This window comes from Thamnophis elegans, chromosome 7, assembly GCF_009769535.1.
Source record: "Thamnophis elegans isolate rThaEle1 chromosome 7, rThaEle1.pri, whole genome shotgun sequence".
Classification (NCBI taxonomy): Eukaryota; Metazoa; Chordata; class Lepidosauria; order Squamata; family Colubridae; genus Thamnophis; species Thamnophis elegans.
The window spans coordinates 64,641,608-64,668,786 of record NC_045547.1 but is presented as its reverse complement, the minus strand read 5'-3'; the positions used below and the strand labels follow the sequence as shown (position 1 = coordinate 64,668,786).

The 27,179-nt window shown below is 38.7% G+C and overlaps 2 protein-coding genes across 2 annotated transcripts in view; both read left to right on the top strand.

The window, feature by feature from the left end:
* TRABD (TraB domain containing) overlaps positions 1–10,297 on the top strand; it is a 28,412-nt gene extending 18,115 nt beyond the window's left edge. The window contains exons 8-10 of the mRNA XM_032221398.1: positions 3,943–4,115; positions 5,532–5,643; positions 7,147–10,297. Coding sequence (XP_032077289.1) covers positions 3,943–4,115; positions 5,532–5,643; positions 7,147–7,324 — 463 coding nt within the window. The 3' untranslated portion in view covers positions 7,325–10,297. The remainder of the gene's footprint in view (positions 1–3,942; positions 4,116–5,531; positions 5,644–7,146) is intronic.
* A 5,980-nt stretch (positions 10,298–16,277) lies between these two features.
* SELENOO (selenoprotein O) lies at positions 16,278–26,893 on the top strand. The gene is made up of 9 exons (XM_032221338.1): positions 16,278–16,861; positions 18,829–19,032; positions 19,970–20,150; positions 20,775–20,905; positions 22,114–22,394; positions 22,573–22,723; positions 23,914–24,099; positions 24,669–24,825; positions 25,123–26,893. The coding sequence occupies exons 1-9, from the start codon at positions 16,326–16,328 to the stop codon at positions 25,327–25,329; spliced, it is 2,034 nt and encodes a 677-aa protein (XP_032077229.1). The 5' UTR covers positions 16,278–16,325; the 3' UTR covers positions 25,330–26,893.
* Positions 26,894–27,179: the final 286 nt, after the last annotated feature.

Sequence of the window (27,179 nt, the reverse complement as noted above, 5' to 3'; positions counted from 1 at the left end):
TGCATGTGCTAAAATAAGCCCTCCCCCCAAAATAAGACCTCCCTGAAAATGTTGCAATGCAGCAGCAGCCATGAGGTGACCATGCTCACCACCTCCTGCACCTCAAAAATAACAAGACCTCCCTGAAAATAAGGCCAAGCGCTTATTTCAGGGAGCAAAAGAAAATAAGACCCTGTCTTATTTTCGGGGAAACACGGTATTACATAAATTTAGGCTATATTGCGCTTATTTCAGGGGTCAAAAGAAAATAAGACCCTGTCTTATTTTGGGGAAAACACTGTATTATATAAATTTAGGCTATATTGCTACCACCATAGTTAAAGAATATTTTTCTACCATTGTGATGTCCAGATTGTATTGGACACTAGTTGAAAGAGGAACAGTCTTGCAAGATTAAGCCTTCAAAAGTAAACGACAAAACATTCAATATTTCTTTCATCATCTCGTCATTGCGTTGCCCTTAATTACTACAAGAAGTCCTGCATTCTTTTATGACCATTCCAAAGTCACAACGAAAGTGACTTATCATTTTTCACACTTAAAATAGTTTCAGCATGCCCATGTTTCTTGCTTAGAATTTGGATGGCTGACAACTGGTTCATATTTATGACGGTTGCAACATCCGGGGGTCATGTGATCACGTTTTGCAACTTTCTCACAAGCAAGTGTCAATGAGGAAGTCAGATTCACTTTACAATCATGTTGCTAACATAACACTGGCAGCGATTCACTTAACAACTGTGGCAAGAAAGGTTGTAAATTGGGTTACAATTGGAATGTATTAGAAAAATTTACAATACAATAGAATAGCAGAGTGGGAAGGGACCTTTGAGGTCATCTAGTCCAACCCCCTGCCTAGGCAGGAAACCCTATACCATTTCAGACAAATGGCTATCCAACATCTTCTTAAAGACTTCCAGTGTTGGGGCATTCACAACTTCTGGAGGCACTGATTAATTGTTCTAACTGTCAGGAAATTTCTCCTCAGTTGTAAATTGCTTCTCTCTTTGATTAGTTTCCACCCATTGCTTCTTGTTCTGCCCTTAGGTGCTTTGGAGAATAGTTTGACTCCCTCTTCTTTGTGGCAACCCCTGAGATATTGGAACACTGCTATCATGTCTCCTCTAGCCCTTCTTTTCATTAAACTAGACACACCCAGTTCCTGCAACCATTCCTCATATGTTTTAGCCTCCAGTCCCCTAATCATCTTTGTTGCTCTTCTCTGCACTCTTTCTAGAGTCTCCACATCTTTTTTACATCGTGACGACCAAAACTGAATGCAGTATTCCAAGTGTGGCCTTCCCAAGGCATTTTAAAGTGGTATTAACACTTCACGTGATCTTAATTCTATCCCTCTGTTTATGTAGCCTAGAACTCTGTTGGCTTTTTTTGCATCTGCTGCACACAGCTGGCCCATATTGAAATGGTTGTCCACTAGGAGTCCAAGATCCCTCTCACAGTTACTACTGTTGAGCAAGGTACCACCTATACTGTACCTGTGCATTTTGTTTTTCTTGCCTAAATGTAGGACCTTACTTTTTTCACCATTGAATTTCATTTTATTAGATAGTGCCCAATGTTCAAGTTTGTCAAGATTCTTCTGTATCTTTAGCCTATCTTCTGGAGTGTTGGCTATTCCTGCCATCTTGGTGTCATCTGCAAATTTGATGAGTTCCCCACTTATTCCCTCATCTAAATCATTGATGAAGATGTTGAAGAGTACTGGGCCCAAAACAGAGCCTTGGGGTACTCCACTACATACTTCCCTCCATGTAGATGCAGTTACATTTATGACTACACGTTAAGTGAGATTAGTCAGCCAGTTATGAATCCATCTGGTGGTGATGCTGTCTATCACACATTTTTCTACTTTATCTAGTAATAGGTTATGGTCCACTTTATCAAATGCCTTACTGAAGTCCACGTAAATTATGTCGACGCCATTCCTCTGGTCCACTAATTTCGTCACTTTGTCAAAGAATACAATAAGATTAGTCTGGCATGATCTGTTTTTGACAAACTCATGTTGACTTTTGACTATTACTTTGTTTACTTCTAGGTGTTCGCTAATTTGTTGCTTAGTTATCTTTTCCAGAATCTTCCCTGATATTGAAGTCAGGCTGATAGGTCTATAGTTTCCTGGATCTATAAACTACATACATAATTTATAGCAATCTTTCCAAGGTTGGTAAGTGAGGAACCAGATTGTTGAGGGCAATGTGCTCACATTTGTAAACCACTCAGAATGCTCTAAAGCACTGTGGAGGGGTGTATAAGTCTGTTAAGAGATTTGATCTATCAAATTTCTACACCATCCATTTCACATAAGTGACTGGGCAGTTTACAATTTTGCTTGAGTTGAGTGTTATAGAAGTCATTTGTTACCTTTTACAACCTGTGGTAGAGGATGAGTCCTTTAAAAAAGTGTACAGACGGAATACTTTGGGATTCAAGTTGATATTGTACGAACTATAGCAACAGCACTTAGATTTACATACCACTTCATAGTGCTTTGCTCTCTCTAAGTGGTTTATAGAGTTAGCATATTGCCCACAACAATCTGGGTCCTCATTTTACCCACCTCGGAAGGATGGAAGGCTGAGTCAACCTTGAGCCTGGTGAGATTCGATCTGTCAAACTCCTAGCAGCCGGTGATCAGCAGAAGTAGCCTGCCGTATTGCACTCTAACCACTGTGCCACCGTAGCTCTTTCACTATAGTTAGAACACCAGATGCTTTCCCCGATATTTAGAAAACAGAACACCAGATCTTTCCCACCAATATTTTATAAAACAGTACTTTGTAATTCATAATTTATAAGTAGGAAGTGAATCCCGAACTCCTCTTTTTTTAAAAAATAAATAGTTTACCATATTTTCCAGAGTATAAGACGCACCTTTTTCCCTCAAAAAAGAGGGTGAAATCTGGGTGTGACTTATACACTGAATACAGCATTTTTGGCCTCTTGAAACCCCGCCTCCTTCACCAAAATGGCGATGCATAGCCTTTAGGAGGTTTCCAGAGTTCTCCTGGGGTCTGGAGAGGGCAGAAATGAGCGAAAAATTGGCCTTTTTTTGCTTGATTTTACGCCCCCCCCCCCAGCCCCCATGAGCACTCTATAAGCCTCCTAAAGGCTTTATGCCCCTTTTTTGACAAAAAACGGGCCCGTTTTCAGGAGGTCTGAAAAATGCAAAAACCTTTTTTAAAAAATTGCTTCTTCAAAATGTTAGTGTGTCTTATACTCCAGTACGTTTTATACTCTGAAAAATATGGTAGTTCCATCAGTGAGAAAAAAGTTATTGGTGCAAAATTGGATAATGTTGATACCATTTTAGATAGAATTTTATATATATATATATATATATATATATATATATATATATATATATGTATATGTATATGTATATGTATATGTATATGTATATGTATATGTATATGTATATGTATATGTATATGTATATATGTATATATGTATATATGTATATACATGCACACACACACACACATACATACATACACACATAAAATCATTGTAGAAACCTATTTGTCAAGATATTTAAGGTTTGTACCTGAAATAATTTTCAATGATTAATAAACAAAAATGTCGTATTTCTGACTCAAACATGTTAATCAGTAATTTTTCATTTGATATAAATTCCATCATAATCTATAGATTTTTTCCCTACAGAAATCGCTTTCTAGGTAACATCCAAAGCAGCTTACTCATTTCTTTTTGACGTTAGTTATGCAGATTTCAAGGAAAAAACTACTACTACATACATTAATCTACCTGCTCTAATGTGTGTGATTGATTCCTACTTGTCCACTTTTCTTTAATTTATCAATTAGCTATTATTTCACTGTAACTGTTTTAGTTTCCAGTTTCCATTCCCTTTTTTTCCTCTGAGAACATAATGAAGACGTTGTGACATTTTTGTTTCAGTAAAGATGATGTGGAGAAATGCAAACAAAAGGATTTACTAGAGCAAATGATGGCAGAAATGATTGGAGAATTTCCAGATCTTCACCGAACGATTGTTTCAGAAAGAGATATTTATTTGACTTACATGCTGAAGCAAGCTGCAAAAAGGACAGAACTACCTCGTGCTTCTGAAGGTATGCTGAAGTGCATGAGCCCGAATAAACATTATACAGTGGTAGCAGCTCTTATGCTGTGTTGTTTCTCAGGAAAGCTGCATAGATAACAGTTGAGTCAGCTTAAGCAAAGAGTTTAAATTATGGTGTGCTTTAAAAACTTTCTTAGGAAGCAATTTTGGTCTTTGTCAAGATTGTCAAAATTGATTAAATCAAAATGTAACTTGATCTCAGCCAAAAAGACCAAGAAGCAGTAAACTTGTTTAAATTTAGAATCATTATGTGATTATTCATATAAGTAATATCACATTAAGAATCACAATTGGACTGAAGCAAATCTGAGAGCATACTCATATCTATATATGATCTAGGAGCATCAAAGCTGTATCTTTTTATTGATGTGTCAAGGAATGGTTTTGCACATCCTGCTAAACCATGATTTTCAAATCTTATATTGGTAAGTCATGAACCATTGTTCACAGTGATTGGATTCATACATTGCACTAAATAAAAATAATCAATTGACATTCTAGCTTAGTCTAATGAATCAGCCCAGTTATTGTCTTCTTATCAAGTTTAAACTTAATGTTTTATATATCTAGCTTAGACACCTTGGTTGAACAAATCATGACTTAGGACAGTAAATTAACCCAGTGATCCAGAAATTTGCTACCCAGTTACTGCTTACCTCTTCAAACCTCTTCATAATCAGATGTATTCATGAGTGACAACCATATGTCCTCCGTCTCTTCTTCTCCCTCTTTTTTCCTTCTTCTATTTTGGAATGCTTATCCTGTGACATCTATCATAGACAGGGTGGATTTGATTTCAATCAAGTCAATTTTAAATCATAATTTTTAAAGAGCAACTGTCATCTCTGTCCCACAGCTCCTCTGACCCACTGTTGACTCACCGACAGTCCCAATATTGCAGAATATACAGCTTCATACTACATAACTAAGCTCCATTTCATACTGAATAAACTAAATTATTAATGTATATTAAATAGAAAACTATCTTTAGATAGATTTTTACTCCAAAAGCATTTTATTAAAATAAATTTAATAAAAATCCAAAAAATCCGATCTAAATTAAAAAATCCAATTTTTTAATTTTTTTAAAAAACATCATCGATTTTTATTCACCCCGATTATAGATGGAGGAAAAGAATAGAAGCTGAATTGTACAGATTATGTTTTGCAGGCAGACGATCTGTGCTTCAAAACTGGTATCGGGGAGACTTGCTTTCATTCTCTGTGAACTAAGGATGGAGATCCTCTGGATCTCCTGATGCTCAACTACAACTCCCAAGATCCTGTGCTATTGGTCCTATATTGACTTGTGCTAAACAATGCATTCGTTTGAACCCCTAAAACAATGCTGTAAATGATTAACTTTGATAATGCCAATTATTGTTTATTTTGGTCTCCATCCTAGCTGAACCTAGAAGATGCGTCCCTTCTGTTGTAGTTGGGGTGGTCGGCATGGGTCACGTACCAGGGATTGAAAAGAACTGGAACACTGATTTGAATATCCAGGAAATAATGAGGTAATTCTCTCTTGGTTAGGTTTAGTTACTTTTCTTACAAGTTAGAATGGCTGCGGTTACCTTGTGGCAAGAATAAAAACAAAAAAGCAGTTGAATAGGCATAGGTGCAAACTATAATATTACAGGTGCAATTATCACACTATCTTGTGCTAAAATGGCCTTGGTTAGACAGGAAAAAGGTTAGGGTAATGACGATTTAATAGCTGACCAGCTGCTGTAAGGCTGTAAACCAAGATGATGACATGAGGTTGAGTCAGCAGGTTTACTGACACTTTAAGAAGCCGTATATATAAGAGAGGTCATGTAAGGGTGTCTCTCTCTCCTCGTGTTCTCTCTCCATTGTGGTTCCCTGTGTAGAGTTGAGGATTGATTGCTTGCCTGGTATTTGGCTAACACGTGTATGTATGTATATATAGTATATAAACCACCGTTTGAAAGAAAAAACCTCTGTGTACTGTATTTTGCTCCTGGGTTGTCTCAAAATAGTAATCACGCTGTGAGCACTCTTGACAGGTTATCCGCCCAGTCCACAGAGAAGGCCAGAGTGACTAGAGAGACCAGAGAGAAGAGAAACCCAGTGAGAGCTTGCATCAGAGCCAGAGGGGTTATGCAACGTGGTTTGATGTGCAACGTGGTTTGATAGTCTCAAAAACCCAATATTTTTGATGGTCTCAAAAACCAATATTTGTTACACCGCCTATTAAGCAATTTCCTACATTAAACAAATGGTGAAAACAGCAGTAGGAATGAGATCTCGAAACAGAAGAGCTCCAGGCTGACAAAAATATGTGTGACCTGTAGATATTGAGACGTATCGTATTTTTCGGAGTATAAGACGCATCTTTTTCCCTCCGAAAAGAGGGTGAAAATATGGGTGCGTCTTATACAATGAATACAGCATTTTTGGCCTCCCGAAACCCCGCCCATTTCACCAAAAGGCCGTGCATAGCCTTCCAGAGTGCTCCTGGGGGCTGTGGAAAGCAGAAATGAGCGAAAAATGGGCCATTTTTTGTTCAATCCCCCCCCCACCCCCCGCAGCCTCCAGTAGCACACTATAAGCCTCCTAAGGGCTAATTTTTGCAAAAAATGGACCGTTTTTAGGAGTCTGCAGGGTGCAAAAACTTTTTTGATTTGCCTCTTCAAAATCTTGGTGCGTCTTATACTTTGGTGCGTCTTATACTCCAAAAATATGGTAAATATTTGTACAAATAATCCTTGATTTGCAACCATTCATTTAGTGACTGTTCAAAATTACTGACCCATGTTCCTCCCCAACCTCCTCGCTGTCTGAATCTGCTGGCCGCTGGCGGGCCACAAAAGATATTTAAAGGGTGTTTGTGGTGAAGAAAAGGTTGAGAACCACCTGACGTAGAGGATTTAATATATGAAAGCCTGTGAAATTAATGGCAGCTACGATATTATTTGGTGTGAATAATGATTGGTCCTTTTTCTGATGACCTGTTTGGATATTAACTTTGTTTTCTCCCTGTCTCCTCTTTTTAGTGTGCCTCCTCCATCCACATCCAGTAAAATCTTAAAGTTTGTTATAAAGGCAACAATATTTGGACTGGTGGGCTATGGCTGCTATCGGATGGGACACAGGACACTTCGGTTTATTCTTTCTGTGCCCATTACACAGAAGTATCTTCAGAAACTGATAGACCTAAAATCTCAGCATTGATTCAGGAGACTTTGCTTCTGGTTGGGACAAAATGGAATGCACAAGGAAACTGGAAAACAAGGCAAGAGAGTCTTTGTCCCAAAGTCTGTTCTGATGCCAAGTTACTGCATAAGCATTGGATTGGCATTAAGTGCTACACCAGCTGCGATCTATACAATTAAGTGTTTTCTTATCAATCTAATAAAATGTCTGGCATGAACATATATGCCAATATAAGGTACCTAGAATATGTACACATATATTATATTAATATGTGTATGTAGCATATTTATAATGATGAAATAATACAATAAGCCCAATACGATCCTCTGGTAACATCCAACAAGTACCCTAAAAATGAATGAAACTTTTGCAAGAACTTATACAGTTCTTCTCATCACTGTAGCTTGCACAGGAGAAATGCTGAGTTTGATGTGACCCTTGATTTGTCTGTCAAAGGAACAGAAAAACAGTTGTGCGAATTGTGTTCTAATTAGAAAGCACAGTGGCCCCATACAATGTGTGTTTTCATTATCAGTAATATTGAGTTATATTTCCTGGAGCCAAGCTATTCAATCTTTAGAAGGATTCCTTCTTACTGGAAATCTTTTATACATGGTGGTTTTTTTAAAAGACAAAAACAAAACAAAAAAATGAAAAAACTTTTGGAATATCACAAATATGCTGGCTATTGTTGATAAAATTGTTATCTTTTGAAAGCCTTACTTGCTTTAAAAGTTGCCTTTAGCATTACTAAGCAGACGTGATCCAGCCAAAATTAAGCACTTAAAATTTAAATTGTATAAGGCAGAAGGCCTATACAATTCCTATTTAAGAGTGCAGAACCTTGGTTGGGTCATGCTTTTGCTTTTAGGCCTCTAACAATCCCCCCCCCCCCCAATAAAAAGTTTAGCTGCAACCTATCTGCTCCCCCCCCTTCATTTCAGTTTCTGTTAGAAAACCCATGTTTATAGGACTCTCAGTTTCTGTTGACGTGAATGTCAGTGTTTCAAAATTACTGAGAAAATTATACATTTATACTGTAGACTTTTTCATTCCTTTCATTCCTCCTTTTGGGGAAAAAAATCTGGAACAGCTCTTTATGTAGAATTTATCCTTCATTTCTTGAATACCATGTGAGCTATTATCAGAATTCCATGTGAATGTAATAAAATACCGATTAAAGGACTAAATGGAATGTTATTTTAACAGATATTAGTGTTTTTAAATTGTCTGGATTTTGCTAACATTACATTATGGGTACTTTTCAACTAATTGAACTTTTTAACATCACATTTAAAAAAAAAACCTGTCATGTATATTTAAATGCCATTAGAATTAGGATTGTGTATTTCTGTCTCCCTACAGATCATAATAACCGTAATATTCAGCCCACTGAAAACATATTTTTAGGATTACAACTTGTGTTGAATTGCCAAAAAAATAATAACCTTATTTCTTCTCATCTTTTGGGAAGATGGATAAAAGTGCACAATTAGTGATTGAAATGACAAGTAGATCTCATTTAGTGACTGTCTTGTTTAGTGATAGTAATTTACGATGGTGATGCAAAAGTCCTTAGTCTTGCATTTATGACCATAAAGTAAAGAAGAGCTGAAGTAAGATCATAAGCACAGTTGTGGTTTCACTTAGCAACTGTTTTCCTTAACAAAGAAGTTTCTCTGATTGCATATTTAGCACAGGAAACATGGGAATCAAAACCTTCAACTGAGGCCTATTGGAAACCTGTTTTTGAAAGGTCCTTGGTCTCATCCCTGTTTCCTTAGCATAATCTGGATCAGAGAAGTGTCCCATTGAAAGACTAGGACTTAAGCACCATTAGCTATCAAAGTCAGATCTATGCTTGCCTTGGAGGCAATGGCCTTAGTTTTCTTACTGCTGATCTTGTAGTAGAGAAATATCATCATTGGTAAGGATGGATCTTGATTTTCTTGAAATCAATTAGGAGTGGTAAACCAACCAAAGTCCAATGGTCTGTGTTCCCCAGCAGCAAGGGGAACAAATACTGCTAATTGAAGTTCAATTTCTTTTTTTTAATGGCACTGTGCGCTGCTATTCTATCTACAAAAGCAGCAACATGATCTTGCTAGTTAATTGCATCAGAAACAATTTGTTTTGGAATTGTGCCAATCTTTGTAATCAGTCTAATAGTAGACATCAGAGATGTGAGATTTCTACTCTCAACATTCCCAACCAACAAGGTTGAAGAATATGGATCCATCATATGGGATCTGAATTCAAGAATCAAAGTAGTTGTACAAGTAGTTGTACAATTGGGGGAAGGGGGGAGGGAGAAACAGCCTTAATTATATATATATTCCCCTCATGATAAACGTATCAGAACAAGCATAGAGTCTGATTCATGAAATGATGGGGGATTTAATCAATATGTGTACAAAGATAGTGTCACTATTCTTCATACTGCTTTTTGATCATGACTAGAAAGAAATTCTAGTTAAACGTATCATGTACAAGCAGTGTTTAATAAACCAGAGTATAATATTATGTTAATTCTTAGAGTTTCCTTTCACTTTTAACACTTCAGTTGAATCAAATGTTTACAAGGAAATTCTGTGAAAATTATTCTACTTTTTGAGGAATTAGCTGAACGGAGGAACTATAGAGTATTACCATTTACACCTTAGTTCATTGAACAGTTTATAGTATGTTCAATTTTCAAGCACAGTTCTCTTATTTATTGGGAAATAACTCCCATTAAGTTTAGTGGGAATTAGCTCACAATAAACACAGGTAGGATTCAGTGTTCTCCTCATCTGGTAAATTAAATGTTTACTTTGAAGTATTTGTAATTGATAATTATTACATAAAGTTTTAAAAAAGATTCATGGCAAACACATGCCTTAACTTGAATGGATTAATGCCTAATTATGGACTTGAGGCACGCTGTGCTGTATGTATTTCCACTTGCCAAAAATAAATAAAAATGACCTGTATGCAGGTATCTCATCTTTACCAATAAATTGTATGTGTTTTATTTTAAAAAACGTATTGGCTATTTGTTGATGTATATCCCAGAATTGTGCAGTATGCATGAATAGATATCGTGGGATAGTCTTTATCTTGAATTTCTCATTCATCCCTAGTTGTTTCAATATTGGTCAAATATATCCTATGTATCCAGAATAAAGGAAATTTTGTTCTGACCTAAGCTTCCCTAGAGCCTGAAGCAATCCTTTTCCTAACAAAAACCCTTTTATTTACTGTGAATTCTGTTCATTCACATCAAGCAAAATCTTTCAAGGGAGGAATTACAGTCACAGACCTTATCTGGCTTAGAGAACTGACAGGCTGATATCTGCAAAACCTGGCAAGGAGTCTGGGAGAGTCATGAACCAATTAAGCGAACTAATTGTCTCCTGCAAACTCCACTCCCCTTTTGTTCCTCTTTTATTTCCTCTGGGAGAGGCCATTCATCGTCCACCTGTGGCCTTATTCCAAAGTCGACCCCTGTTCCTTAGCTGTTCTCTTCGTTTGACAACTGCACATGCACACATTGGGAACAGGCTTCAGCTGTTTGTCTGACTCACTGATGTCCGACTCTGAAGGCACCTGATAACTGGCATGTGGCTTTGGCTCCCTCTCTGCCTCCAACACAGAGCCCTCATCAGAGCCTTGCCCAGACTCCAGGACTGGCCCATGTTCCTCCTCACTGTTCGAATCTGCTGCCAGCTCTGCTGGTCGCTGGCGGGCCACAACAAATTTATAGAAATGTTGGTTGTATACATTGTAAAATAATGTAAAAGAACTGTTTAACAAAATAAGGGAGTGGGGAAATAACTGATATATAAAATGGTTGAAAATGAGTATTCTGAATTTGAGAGTGTAGCTTCCACAAATTCCATGTTTCTGCAACAGCATAATTACTGGAGAGAGTTGTTTTTAAGCCCTCACAACAGTGTCTTCCTTTGCTGCTATTTACTAGAATAGAGGTATCTGTAGGAAAAAGGCTGCTAGTAATCTGGAATTCTTGGAGCTCAGTATGAAAATGAACCCTTTTTCAATGGACCAACTTTCTGGAGATTTGTATTATCCTTTAGGCATATTTCAGAATTGTGTCACATATTGTTGTAAAAAACAATAGAATACAGAGACCATCCATACCGGTGATTATAGTATGGTGATATCACAAATGTGAATAGGCTTTATATAAACCTGCTGATGGTTGGCTTATGCTAGCAATCCCTAATATGGTTATTCTAAATAAGCAATAGACATAACTTAGATTACAATTAGTGAGAAGTTGTTTCTAGTTAGATCTCAGAGATGTAATGGATTAAACTGGTAGCATAAAATAAGAAAGCTCAGTCAGTACATTCTTAAGGTATCAAATTTGATTGTCTTTTGCAGATCCTCTTAGTCATTTGCATAACAGCTAATGTGAATTCTTATCTGCTTTGATAGCAATGTCTCTGTTAAAATTCAAGGAAGATAGAAAAAGAAGAAAAATGTTACCGTTACTGTAGGAAGATAAAGGCTGGCTTAGGAACAAAACACTGGGAATTAAATTTTTCTAATGCAGAACTAAACGAGGAGGAGCGTGCACAGGATCCAATTCTATAAAAACGACAAAAGCAGTGTTGCACCATTGTCAACAAGCTCTACCTCTTTCCTACATGCATGCAGTGTCATGATACCCACAAAAGGGTCTCACAGTGCAATTCTGCCTTCATCATTTGATCCCCACCTGCAGATCCCTGTGGAATTCGGTTAGTTGTCTTTCGATATTAAGAACTATCATTCTATGCTTTCTTACTGCTGACAAGCAATGATGGGGCTGAGGAGAGCTGAAACTGAAAAGTCTAGAACTGTGATGGCGAACCTATGGCATGAAGTGGCACGGAAAGCCATCTCTCTGGGCACGCCAGCAGTCGCCCATTGCTCTTCTGGGTTCCAGCATGCACATGTGTGCCAGCCAGCTGATCTTTGAGGGTGCTGGAGTGCCAGAAAATGCCCCCAAACCTCCCCAAAAACAGGCTGGTTTCCAGCTGGTTTTCGGGCCGGTTTTTGGCTGTTTTCAGGCCAGTTTTCAAAAAAATGTTTTTCGAAAAAACGGCCTGAAAACAGCCTGGAAAAAGGCCTGGAAAATGGCCTTAAAACAGTCCAAAAAACAACCCCAAATGCCCCAAAACAGGCATGTGTGTGCAAGCCAGCACATGCATGCACACACATCTGGTTTGGGCACTCGGTGCCGAAAAGGTTCGCCATCACTGGTTTACAGAGTACCTTGTTGTCTATCTTTGCAATAGCTTCTATGGATTGCTCTTAAGCCACAACTTAACTGATGGCTGATAAAAGCGTAACTGGATGGTGACCTTGAAATGTTATCCCATCAGTATGTGAACCGAGGGGAAAGGTATGCCAGTAGGGTTAAAGCATCAGGCTAGAAAGTAGGAAACTGAGTTCTAATCTCGCCTTAGCCATGAAAGCCAGCTGAGTGACCTCAGATAGTGACCTGAGATAGTGACCTGAGTGTCTCTATCTCTCTGTTAACACAAACTGACCTAACAGGTTTATTTGGGGGGGGGGGGAAGAGAAGGAAGGTGTGTTTGCCTCCCTGAGTCATTTCTAAAAATAATAAAGGCAGATAGGAGATGATAGAGGATAGATGAATGGATGGATGGATGGATGGATGGATGGATGGAAATAGATAGATGATAGATAGATAGATAGATAGATAGATAGATAGATAGATAGATAGATAGATAGATAGATAGATAGATAGAGATAGATAGATAGATAGAGATAGATAGATGATAGATAATGATGATGATGATGGATGATAGATATAGATAGATAATGATAATGATGTTAGATAGATGATAGATGATGATGATGATGATAGATAGATAGATAGATAGATAATGATGTTAGATAGATGATAGATAATGATGATGATAGATGATATAGATAGATAGATAGATAGATAGATAATGATAGATAGATAGATAGATAGATAGATAGATAGATAGATAGATAGATAGATAGATAGATATAGATAGATATGACTGGCAAGTTCTTTCTGGCCTCAACAATGCTGGTGAATAAGGGGATCCATATACAAATAGATTGCTATGCATTTTAAAATTTGTTTTTATAATGGAAATGTTTTAAATTTATTTTGCATCCAGTGTCACTTGCTGAGATGAGCAGCCATACAAATAAATAAATAAATAAATACCCCTGGTTTCGTTTCCCCTCCCATTTTCCATCACCCCATTTAGATGCAGGATCAAGGATGCTGTGTAGGGCTTAGCACAGAAGCCAAGATGGCAGGTGCAACTGTGCACTTGCAATCCCACCCTTTGCCTGTGCATGAAACTATACACGAATAAAATATGGAGCTTTGATCACAAGTTATACCTCCCATCACATGATCTTTTTTGCCCTGCCCTGCTCTGCAGATACCCATAGAAAAGTGCATTTAGCCATCTTCCCACTTTCCAGACTAGGGAAAACTCTTTAGAGCCTTTAAAATAATCTCGAGCTGTTGAGCTACCAACCATCCCCAAAGGCTGTGAATCCCACCAAAGATTAACATAATAATAATAATAAAAAAAAAAAACTTGGTTATGGTTAACAACAGGTACATTAAAGAAAGAAACAGAGTCACTAATCCTGGCTGCGCAAGAACAAGCTATCCGCACAAATGCCATTAAGGCCAAAATCGAAAAATCCTCTGATGATGCCAAATGCAGACTTTGCAAAGAAGCTGATGAAACTGTTGATCACATACTCAGCTGCTGTAAAAAAATCGCACAGACTGATTATAAATTGCGGCACAATTCAGTAGCGCAAATGATCCATTGGAATTTGTGCAAAAATTTTAATATTAAAACAGCAACAAACTGGTGGGAACATCAGCATGAAAAAGTCACCGAAAATCAGATGGTCAAGATCTTGTGGGATTTCCGTATACAAACGGACAAAATACTGGCGCATAATACACCAGACATCACACTGGTTGAGAAAAACAAGGTTACAATCATAGATATTGCAATACCAGGTGATAGCAGGGTCGCCGAGAAGGAACATGAAAAAATCGCAAAATACCAGGACTTAAAAATCGAAATTCAACGACTATGGCACAAACCAGCAGTAGTAATTCCAGTGGTAATTGGCACACTGGGTGCTATTCCAAAAGCACTGGAATTACATTTAAAACAGTTAAAAATTAACAAAATCACCATCAGTCAAATGCAAAAAGTCGCACTGCTTGGATCTGCACGCATATTACAAAAATACGTTACGACATCCTAGGCCCCTGGGTGGGGCCCGACTAGTAACCAATGCCAAATCCGGCGAAACAACTGGCCGCTGTGATACAATTGTATAATAATAATAATAATAATATCATCATCTAGCACTCTTTCAAAAGGGTGCCCTTTTGAAAGGTCTATGTTTGCAATAGTTTTTATGGATTGCCTATTTTCAAGAGTCTGTAGAAGGTCTCATCAACACTGGAAAGCTGCAATCTGACATTATGCAGGGAGATGCCTCTCGGGATGCCTGGTGTTAGATACCAGAATCAGTTACAATGGTTTACACAAGGTCCTCTGTTCTGGCGGGAACAGAGATTCAACCTGATTGGTCGAAGGGTCTGACAGTTCCCTATAAAAGGGCTGCTGTCAGATTGAACCTTCACTGGATTGTACATAGTTGACTTCTGTTAATAAAGAGCTGTTGTTGTCTAAGCCTGAGGGTGCCTTTCCTTTACCTGATCTAACACCTAGGGCAGACTCCAGCCTCTCCTGCAGCCTAAGCAAAACTGGGCATAAACAGCCTTTAGTGGGAAGCATCTTCTGAAACAGCCAACAGAGGCTCCAACATCTGGTTGCAGCTGCACCCCCAACACTTGAATCATCCTAGTTTGCATCCAGGGCACAAATGGAGCTAGGAAAGGGGGACAAAGTATTAAGAGAACATGATGTACGCATATCAGATTTTAAAAAGAATGCAAAGCGTATTTATGCTGCATCTAGGAAGATGTGATCAGGAGCCCATCCTTTTTACTCAGCATCTTGACTGAGGAATTCTAGGAGTTAAAATCTACACATCTTAAAAGTTGACAAGATTGAGAAATCCTGGGTTAGCCACTATTGCAGGGCTCTTAAGCCTCTTTGCCTTACTGGCATCTTGGCTTAGCCCTGGTGGGTTGCTGGCAGGAATCAGCACCTGGAAAACACCTAAATCGACAGATAAATTAAGGAGAAATTTTCTGACAGTGAGAACAATCAACCAGTGGAACAGAAGTTGCCCTCAGAAGTTGTGGGAGCTTCATCACTGGAAGCTCTCAAGAAGAGACTGGACTGCCATCTGTAAGAAATGATTAATTGAGTTAGGTATTCTCTGTCCTCATTGTGAGTTGTATTGTGTTGGGGGGGGGCGCGGTGTGTGTGCACTGAGGGAGCTCAACAATCTCATTGTACATAAGTTGTGCACTGACAAATTATTTATTGTTGTTATTATTTCTTTTATTCATTAAACATGAAACTCAGTCAAGTGAACATTTAAAGATATGTCGCAAAAAACAATGACTGATGCTAATGGTTGATACGGGTTGCTGCCAGCGTTCTGAGTATCAACCAAGTATCTTCTTAAAATATATGATGTTCCGAGTAGCGTTTTTTTGCAGTTCCGCTGGTGTTATTGCATGAAGCTGCAATTTATGTTGTTGTTGTTATAATATGGTGTAGGGTTCTCCTGCTTGGGCGGGGGTTGGACTCGATGACCTACAAGGCCCCTCCCAACTCTGCTAATCTATTAAATGGAGATCGGACGGGCACGTTTTTTTTATGTTGCGCTTCTCAACATATCCCGTCCTCGGATTGGCTACGTTTCTCCCGTGCCGGGATAGGGTGAAGGCCCGAGGCGTGTCTTGGAGAACAAATTGGGATAGGCTGCATAGAGAAGCTAAGGGTGGGATTAAGAGCTGAGCGACAGGCGACCTGTCAGACGGTGGCCGAGAGGGCGAAAATAATGGATGGCCGCCGCTCTGCGTTGTAAACGCCGCTGCTTCGGTCGCTTGGGGTCGTCGCTGCCTGGCTGGTTGGCGGCGGGTCGCCTGCTCAGCATGGAGGCGGCCGCCTCGTCCTCCACGCCGGTCCCGCGGTGGCTCAGCGCTTTGCGGTTCGACAACCGGGCTCTGCGGGCTCTGCCGCTGGATCCCAGCAAGGAGAACGTCCCTCGGACCGTGTCGGGCGCCTGCTTCTCCCGGGTGCGGCCCACGCCGGTGCGGTCCCCGCGGCTGGTGGCTTTTTCCGCCCCGGCTCTGGCTCTGCTGGGCCTGAGGGAACCGCAGACGGCGGAGGAGGAAGACGAGGCCGCGCTCTGCTTCAGCGGGAACCGCCCGCTGCCGGGAGCCGAGCCGGCTGCCCACTGCTACTGCGGCCACCAGTTCGGCAGCTTTGCCGGGCAGCTGGGCGACGGCGCGGCCATGTACCTGGGGGAGGTGTTGAACCCGACAGGGGAGCGCTGGGAGATCCAGCTCAAGGGCGCCGGGCTCACCCCTTTCTCCAGGTAAAGAGGGGCGGAGGAGTCACTGGAGGGGTGTGTGCGTGCGTATGTATGTATGTATGTATGTACATAATCGGGTAGCCGAACTTGCCAGCTGCTGAGTGCGAGAAGCCCTTGGGGGTTGGTGAATGGCAGTGACCCGTGCAGCATGCAGGGGGTTGGGATTGATGACCTTTGAGATCCAGCCAGGGCTGCCGAGAGGATTATTAAGTGCTGGAACAAGACTGATATGAGCCCCGTCACCTACACATAAATCAATAACGTCATAATTGTATGTTTATTAATTACATTCAAACATACTTGCAAATATATTAAAAAGAGGACATACATTCATAAACGAAATGAAACTCAACTTGCAGACTTAAATAAATGAGTCATGAAACTAAAATTCAATCAATTACATAACTGTTCACTGAGTTTCAGATTAATAAAGGTTATGTCAAACAAGGCTGGCAAGGGGTTTTGCTATACACACAAAGTAGAGAGTAGGGAATAAGTATAAAGCCAATACTGGTTTTTTTTTTAATTTAGTTTTGTAATTTTTTTAAAAAAATTCCCTTTCATGGGCCCCCTTTGAGTTCCTTGTGCCCTGGAACAATGTACCAGCTGCACCCCCCTCTCCTCAGGCCTGCTTCCAGCTCTAGGATCCTGTATAGGACTTGGTTCCTTGTCTTAGCCAAGCCATTTGGTCAGGTACAATTATCTGGACTCCACATAAAAAAGTGCTTGGAAGCTGATTATGGGCTGAAGCAATGATTCTCAGGGATGTTTTAATTTAGATTACTGAACAAAACAAATGTTGGGACTTAGATGGCCATGTGTCTCTGTTTAGGTAAATCCACTTCTGGATTTATTCCCCATTCCCCAACTGGTTTGTGATTGGTCACATTCAAACTTTGAAATTCTTTTCCCAAAGATTTCTGTAATAAAATTGTCAAAGTCTGGAATGCTCTATCTGATTCAGTTGTCTCCGCTACAAATTTTCACAGTTTCAGTCATACCTTACTTCATACTTAAGTGGTCAGTAGAGGGGCCGTGCATAAGTGTACTAACATGCCTATCATCCCTGTCATTGTATTTTTATTCTCTTGTTCTTGTTTTTGTTTGACAAATTCCAATAAATAAAATAATGAAATAAATAAAAGCAGCAAGATCTAATTTGTGTGGATTTCCTTCCCTTCCCTACACAACACAACAAGCACGCACGCACGCACGCACACACACACACACACACACCACACACACACTGCAAGTCCCTGTTTTCTTGGCAAGATTTTGGAAGCGGCTGCCCATTGCATCTTTCCTAGGGCTGAGTGAGACAGACTGGCATAGAGTTAACCTGCTTGCTCACGGTCTCCCAGTTTCTAGCCCTAATGCCTTTTATCGGTCTAATTAGAAACCACTGATCTCCCTCAGAAAGAGATTCTGGGCAATGTACAAATAAAATATTAAAACATGATGGTTTATTTAGCCATTGGATAACAAAAGAATCATTCAACCAGATTGAGTTTAGTCACATTAAATGATAAACCTATAGTTTGATGCAACATCAAAGTTAACAAATTACATTATAGTACAGTGTGATATGGGAATCAATTTTTTTAAGAAGGTCTGTGATTCTAATCTGCCAAGTTTCACTCCTTTTTCTCCCATATTTGTCTCCCATTTTCTGTTTTCAATTGTATTTCTAAAATGTTAGAAATGATCATTTTATAGTTGTAAAGCCATATAGTAGTATAGCTACTATTGTTTCAAGCTGTGATGGTACTAAAGCCATTCAGTTATGCTTCTTAGATTGGGAATACTCGAGCTGGAAAATATTTAAAGCAAAAATAACAAATTCATTTTGGTTCCTTGAGCCGTAAAGGATCCTTTAACATGTAAGATGATTTCTGGCCCCGATGTGCTATGTTTAGCTTTGAGTTTTGAAGTTACATCATATTTACGCACATTATTTTCATTATTTTCAGACAAGCAGATGGTCGTAAAGTTTTGAGATCGAGCATAAGAGAATTCCTTTGCAGTGAAGCCATGTTTCATCTAGGAATACCAACCACCAGAGCAGGGACATGTGTAACATCGGATTCAGAAGTTATTCGGGATATATTTTATGATGGAAATCCCAAAAAAGAAAAGTGTACAATTGTACTAAGAATAGCACCAACATTTATTAGGTAATTGTTCTGGTTGGATGTAATATTAAATGTGTCCTTTATAACAGAATGTGGATAAATTCTTACTATGTCCAGAGGTTTTTTGTATAGTGTCATGATATATTGTAAACGTTCAGCTTCAGTGTTTTCTGGGATCACAAAGCTAGTATGACTAACTTTTGTTTGTTAGACTAGTATCTGGAAGATGTATTTTTGCAACTCAATGACTACTGTATTTTTCAGAGTATAAGACGCACTTTCCCCCCCTTTAGAAGAGTGTGGAAATGTTGGTGCGTCTTATACACCTAATACAGCCATTTTTGGCCCCCCAAAGCCCCGTTCCTGCATCCCATTTTTGCAAAGAACTTAGGCATTTTTGCCTTCCCCCAGTCCCCAGCAGCACTCTGCAGGCTTCAGCAGAGCTGGGGGAAGGCAAAAACGGCTCTGTTTTGCGAAAAACAGCCCGTTTTCTGCCCGGTTTTTGCAAAAACTATGTTTTTGCCTTCCTTCTGCCCTGCTGAAGCCTGCAGAGTGCTCCTGGGACCAGGGAGGACAAAAACTTTTTTTTCTTACTTACCTCTTCGAAATCTTGGTGCGTCTTCTACACCAGTGGATCTTATAGTCCAAAAAATATGGTAGTTTCATTTCTGAATTATTATTTATCTATTTTTATATATGTATGACTACAGATTTAGAGATGAATATACTTGGTCACAGAGTCAGCCAGATATTTAGACTGGATTTGGCATTTTATCCACCTATCAAGTCCTTTCCAAGGTCCTGAGATAGATGTTATTAATATTAGTTTATTATTAATTATATCACAAAGCAGTTTATTTTCATTTTATGGTTAAATATGCTTTTTAAAAAAAATAGTTACAGAGAAAAAAGATCTTACTGAAATGTCAAAATACCTTATGAATGGATGGGGGTAATTGGCAATTCCTGTTTTAAACAGGTTTGGATCATTTGAAATTTTTAAATCTGCTGATGAATTGACAGGACGTAAAGGTCCAAGTGTTGGTAGAAATGATATTAGAGTTCAAATGCTTGATTATGTGATCAGCACTTTCTATCCAGATATTCTACAAACACACCCTGACAATAATGTTCAGAGGAATGCTGCTTTCTTTCGAGAGGTAAGGTGACATTGTAAAGTATTCATTGTTAATCTACACTTCTCCTTCAAAGGCATTCAGGGTGCCTTTTTAATATTCTGTTATTAATGCCACAGGCTAATTTCTCTCAGTTGCTTATCCTTGAGTAGGAATCTGAATGGAAAATTCATGTTCATAAGCATGTTTAAATAGCATCATGCAATCTCTCAATCTCTAAATTTATTATGTTATTTTATGAAGATATTCATTTACTGTGTTTTCTGTTATTACGAAAGATTCCTGAGGCTCACTTTTATTTTCAGTTTATTTTTTTTATAATTAATTGTATAATTTCAGACTTTCCAAAGTACTTTTGAAGTACTTGTTAGTCTGCAAAAAGAACAAATCATTGAAGGGCCAGGGAAATTAAACATCTACAAACAGGAAAAATTAAGATCCCACTGCCCCATTTTCTATTCCGATGCTTATATGAAGGGTATCTTCCAAATTAAGAACTGTGTTAGATACTGAAATCTAAAACTATGAATGCTAGAATAAAAAACTTTCAATATAAATATTTGCTTACCATGTTATTACAACAAAGTTCTTCTAAAATACAATTTGTAGATTAAAAGAGTGTGACCATTAATTGGTATATATTTTAAGGTATCAAGACGGACAGCCAGGATGGTTGCTGAATGGCAGTGTGTTGGATTTTGTCACGGTGTACTCAACACAGATAATATGAGTGTACTTGGACTTACAATTGACTATGGACCTTTTGGCTTTATGGACAGGTTAGTGTAGCTCAGGTTCTTATAATGTATTGATAATCTTTTTGCAATTTTGGTCAATAATTTAATTCCAGCACTTTTTCTTTAATAGTAATGTTAGAAACAGTGGAAGAAACTGAAGCATGTTGAATTATTATTTCAGATAAATTGTCTTCTTGCCATGCAGTTTTTTAAAGTAATTGAGGAGTTAGTACAAAATGATTAATTTTGCATATAGAAGTCTCATTCAGACAGGATGGAGAGATAAAACTATCCTCCTACAACTTGCCACGGCCAACTTACCACAGCCAACTTGCTTTGGCCAACCCACCACGGGGCAACCCACCATATCCAACTCACTGTGGAACAACGTGCCATGGCACAATTCAACAATTCAATTTAATTACAGTAGAACCTCTGGTCACGAACGCTTCTGGCCATGACCAAATCGGGATCCGACCAAAAAATTCACTTTTTTTCCCCGTGGCGGTTTCCCCTTCCAAGCCATTTTTTTTTGTAACCACCAAATTTCCAAAATTAGGTATGGGTCACGACCAAAGTTATGGAACGAATTATGATCATGACCAGAGGTTATACTGTATTTCAAATAATTAAAAATGTATTGTAATTTTTGTCATTCACATTTCATTTTCTCCCTCCTTTAGCATCCTTTCTTTAATGATTCTATTCCACAATTTCTTCAATATTAGTGTAACTCTTGTCCTGCAGTGAGCTGGTCATAGAGAGTTGTCCCACAACAAATTGTCTGTGGCAAGTTGGCTGTGAAGAGTTGGCCATGGTGAGTTGGCCATAGCAAGTTGTCCTAGACCCAGCTCAAGTTCAAAAGAGATGAGCTACAAAAAGATCTGCTCCCTAGACCATACTGGTATGGTCCATACTGAAAGACCATACTGAAAGACTATATGATATAGAAGTATTGTTGAAATTGTTGTTTAGAATAGCAATGCTATCTCAATGAATATGATCATACAGTGTTTAAAATGAATGTGATGGCAGCTTATATACTCTGATCCCCCCCCCCATCTTTACCTGTTGTTTGTAACTTTGTGTTTGTACCTGCCTTAGATTTTATACTCATCTTAGAAAATGATGCATATTATTTTCAAATATCTAAGTGCTTCCTGCAGTATTTAACATTCTGTGCCATGTATCCCTATCAGTTCAATATTATCCGATATCATTTTACATTTTATATCTTGTATCTTTTCTAGATATGATCCTGAACATATTTGCAATGGATCTGATAACACAGGACGATATGCTTATAATAAGCAACCAGAGATTTGTAAGTGGAATCTAACCAAATTTGCTGAAGCCTTGGTCCCAGAACTTCCATTGGAAATCAGCATGCCCATTCTGGAGGAGGAATACGATGCAGAATTTGAAAAGCATTATTTGCAAATCATGAGAAGGAAACTGGGTTTAATTCAGCTTCAACTAGATGAAGATAATAAGCTGGTCTCTGATCTCTTGGAGACTATGCACATCACAGGTTAGTCTGAATCTTTTTAAGAATACTAAAAAAGAATTTGAACATTTAGATAATTATGATACATTAAAAATATTACAATTGTACAAACACTTGGAACTTAGTTATAGAAAGTTGAAAGAAAAAGCGGAGACTTTCTTATATGGCTGAAATTAACCTTCTGGTTTAATCTGCTCTGTAGGTGCAGATTTTACAAATACTTTCCGCTTGTTTAACTCATTCCCTCTGGATTTTGATCCTTTAAACCTAGAAGAGTTTCTGGATCAGATCTCAAAGCAATGTGCATCTTTGGAAGAACTGAAAGTTGCCTATAAGCCTCAGATGGATCCCAGGTACATTGAGCCATGAGACCATGCTGTGAGAGTAAACGATGCTGTGTCAGATTTTGTGAGAGAGAATAATTTAACTGCTGACAAATTAAATTTTATATATAAAAATATAACTATGGAATAGTTCAATATGTAGATTGACTGCTAAAGTTCAATATTGCTGTTACAATATTCTTACCCTGAAATAATATTTTCTTCCATATTTAAATTAAACTGGAGATTTTAAGCTATTAGCTTCTAGAAGCAATTATGAATTGAAATGAGAGACACTGTGGTTTGCCTACTAGCCACCCGTCTTATAGAAATAAGACTCATCATACCATTTAACTCCAAGGATTCTTGGACCTAAGAATTACACATTTATAATATTACAAATGATAAAATATTATACGATTACACATTCATAATGAAACATGCCCTTTCATAAGCATGTACAGGGGATGTGGTGGAGTAGCTCTGCTACTAGATCTCCATTTTTTGTTACACATACCAGGATTAAGAAATTGCTGTAAGTGAAAGACCAATAGAGAAGGGAAAACAAAAAGATGAATTGGACAACTAATTCGGAGATGCCCTCCAGAACAGTATATTTCCAGAGATCCATACAGTTCTTCTCCAGTGGTATTTTGGAAGTTGTTGAAAACTGATGTGTTTGATGTGTTCAGCATGATTTTTCTGGCTATATATGACCTTTTTTTCTCAATCTACCTGGAGAAATTGGGAGTCAGGTAAATTTCACCCATCCCCCTTTTCTGGCTGGAATATACATGTAGTTCAAAGGGAGAAGGGAATAAAATCATCAAAACAAGGAGGATAGCAAGCAAAACCTGCTTTGTGGTTCCATTCATGATGGAAACTGCCCATTGTGTTTTAAGGATCTTTGGGAGAAAAGCCTGAAATGAGACAGCCTGTTATGTTATAGAAATGAAAGCACAGATGATATATGAAAAGCTAAGTCTGCCCACTTTTAAACATGCCTTTAAAGCAGCATTTTTCAAGCTTGTTGACTTTAATACCTATGGACTTCAACTCCCACATTTCCTCAGATAGCATTCTGTTTGGGGAATTCTGGGATTTAAGTTCACATGTCTTACTCATCAAGTTTGAGAATCCCTCTTTAGAAGGATAAGAAAGAACTCTTGACAAGTATAATGCTTTATTATATGGAATTGATAAATGGTTTTTTTTTCTAGACAACTTTCCATGATGCTGATGTTAGCACAGTCTAACCCACAACTCTTTGCCTTAATTGGAATAAAGTCTAATATCAATCAGGAATTGGAACGAATAGAACAGTTCTCTAAACTGCAGCAATTAACAACCTCCGATTTAGTCAATAGAAATAAAAAAACCTGGAAAAATTGGCTGCAGAATTACAGGTGAGGTTATTTACATTCTCTTTGCTTTAGCGCCTTTGTTTCCTTTTGTTGAGGTATATTCATTGGTGGGCTGCTACGGGTTTGCCTAGGTTGGTGAGAACTCATAGCTAATGTTATGTCTGGTTCGGAGAACCTCCAAATCCCACCCCTGGCTGGCCCTGCCCACCCCACCCTACCCCTTCCCTCCCAGGAGTCTCTATGCAGCCCATTTCAGATGCGAGGAAAGTGCAGGGTCTGTGTGGAGGCTCAGGGAGTGAGGAAAATGGGCCTCCTGGAAGTTCTGAAGGGCCCTGGGGAGGCAGTTTTCACCCTCTGAGAGGCTCAAGGAAAGCCTCCAGAGCTTGGGGAAGGTGAAAACGGCCCTCCCTCTATGGTGCAGGAGGCCGACTATGCCACGCCCACCATAGCCATGCCCACCCAGCAACCAGGCACTATGAGATTTATCCTGAATTACGTACTTTTAAAATATATTCAAATTAATGTCTTTTATTTAACAGTCTCTTTTAAATGAATCATTTCATTTATTTAACAAACTATTGATCTAGGCTCTCGTTTTATTCTGCTTTCAGAGTTAGGCTGGAAAAAGAAATAGAACACATTAGCAATACTGACACGTGGCACGATGAGCGCCTGAAAATTATGAATGCCAGCAATCCAAAATATATATTGAGGAACTACATTGCACAAAAGGCTATTGAAGCAGCAGAAAATGGTGATTTTCTAGAGGTAAACAGTTTTTTCCATAATTATTTCGTTGTTTTCTTTCCCCACCCATCTCATTGCAGGAATTCTGGGTGATGTATCGGTGGTTAAAACCAAGCAACAATAAAATTGAATAACCACTAATCCCCATCACCCAAGTCCGGGGTCAAGAAAAAATCATTCTAGATTTCCCACAAAAAAGAATGAAACCAATCAAACTCTTGTGAGATGTGCAGGGGTGAGGTGCGGGTTCCAGATCCAAAGGACACTATTAAGAACAATCCTGTGTCACTGTCTTGTTCTCCTTTCCTTTCTCTCCAGGTGAGAAGAGTCTTGAAACTCCTAGAAAGTCCCTATGAAGATTCAGAATGCTTCCTAGAGGTCTCTGAGGAGAGGGAGGAGGAAGAAAGTGTGATGGCAGCTGCTTCTGCTGTTGCTACCTGCAGCTCAGGAACCCAGGAAAAAATTCCATACAGCAGCAAGCCTCCACTTTGGGCATCGGAGCTCTGTGTGACCTGATCTTCGTAACTGCCTTGCTAAAGTTTTCCCCAAAGAGGTTGCAAAGCTTTTGGGAGTGGAAAGAGTAGCAAGGTGCTGTAGAAGTGCTATTCAGTCTGAACAGACCATTTGGGTGTTTTCCTGTCTCACCCAAGCCACATTTATTTTATCAGATGTGACAATCAATTCTCCGGGCACCCACTTAATATCATATGCCGGGTAACTCGGTAGGTTGAAGTTTGATCTTCTTTCTTGAGCAGGAAATGCTATTACATTTTTACGCACACTAGCTGGTGAACATCCAAATGAATCTGTGTTTTTGAAGACAAAAATATAAAGCCAGATGCTGGATGTATTTTTGTCTGAAAATGAACTACTAGTACTTCAGAGCTATGTTTTTAATTTTTAGTTAATGCAGGGATATTTTGATTTTTTCATTGGGAAGCAAGATGCTTTTATTTTGAAAATGTGTTCCACTTAAGCAGATTGTTCATTTATTGTGACTTAATCATGAAAATATTATCACAAATTCTGTTTTTCTTGTTGGTTCAAGGCTGTATCCTGCTTTCTACATGCAGTCACTGAATGAGGAATATATAAACACTTTACTCCAGAGGTGGGTTGCTCCTGGTTTGGCCCAGATTGGGCGAACCGGTAGTGGCAGCAGCGGGAGGTTCCGCCCACCCGCCTGGACGCTTCTGCACTTGTGCAGAAGCATCGCATACATATGCATGAGCACAAACTGGTAGCGCCAGGATTTGCAACCCACCTCTGCTTTACTCCCCCCCCACAATAGATTTTCAAAGTTAATGGCACCAATTACTTGTTGAATAGATGAACAAACTGAATTTAGCTTTGTTACTCCTTAAGGGTAGCAAAGAGTCCTTGAGGGGTGATTCATTAGCCTCCTAACTTAAGGAATATAGCCTCAGAGTGACATCTTTAAACTATATTGCTGTAGTAGATAAAAATATAAATTACTGATTTTGAACAAATCCCCCGCATTCCAATGTTGCATTTTGTATAGGTTGCGTATTTTTTGTGTTTCAAATTTGCTACCTCAGGAGAGTTTTCCATTTTTCCACTTTTTGCTATTTGAAGTGTATTGTCGAGTTATATTTTGATTGCATTTGACTATAACATTCAGCACATATTTCAATTGAAGATCGTTCAATGAAGTAACTGGATGAAAGCATCTCTTAACTGAAGAATGTGTGTCTCAGTGGGTGGGTGGGTAGGTGGCAATCAGAAGACATTTTGTCATCTTTGCATTGATTGGTGCTGGGATGTGATGAATATCAAAGATATGCTCTTTTTGCATTAATAATGAATTCTTGCTTCTGTTGATAAGTTGACAAATAGTAGATAAATTCTGAAAAATAAAAATCTAGATTACAGGTGGTCCTTGGAGCCTGCCTATTAGGGTTATAAATTGTGACAGTTGTAAAACGGGTCAGTCCCAGGACCAACCTGATTTTACTATCTTTCTACAGTCATTAAGCAAACACCAGTTGGTAAGCAAAAGCCATGGTTTCTAAGCAAGCCCCTTGTTCATTATGGCATGGTTTTGCTGAAATCCAGAAACACCAGTTTGGTGCAAAACTCATAAAATGCAGTCAAATGACTATGGGATGCTGCAAGCAGCTGTAAATGCACCAGTGTATTTGATCACAGTGCATACTTCCGAGTGCTCAAATGTGAGTCATATGACAGCAAGGTTGGGGCAACCGTCAGAACTTCAGATCCAGGTTGTAATTCTCCTTTTGTGGATCCATTTTTGAATAGTCCCTAACCAACTGGTCTAAGTTAAGGACTGCCTGTATTAAGGTAATAATAAGACTTTAAATCATACTATACTATTAAGAAGTCACTAAGTTATA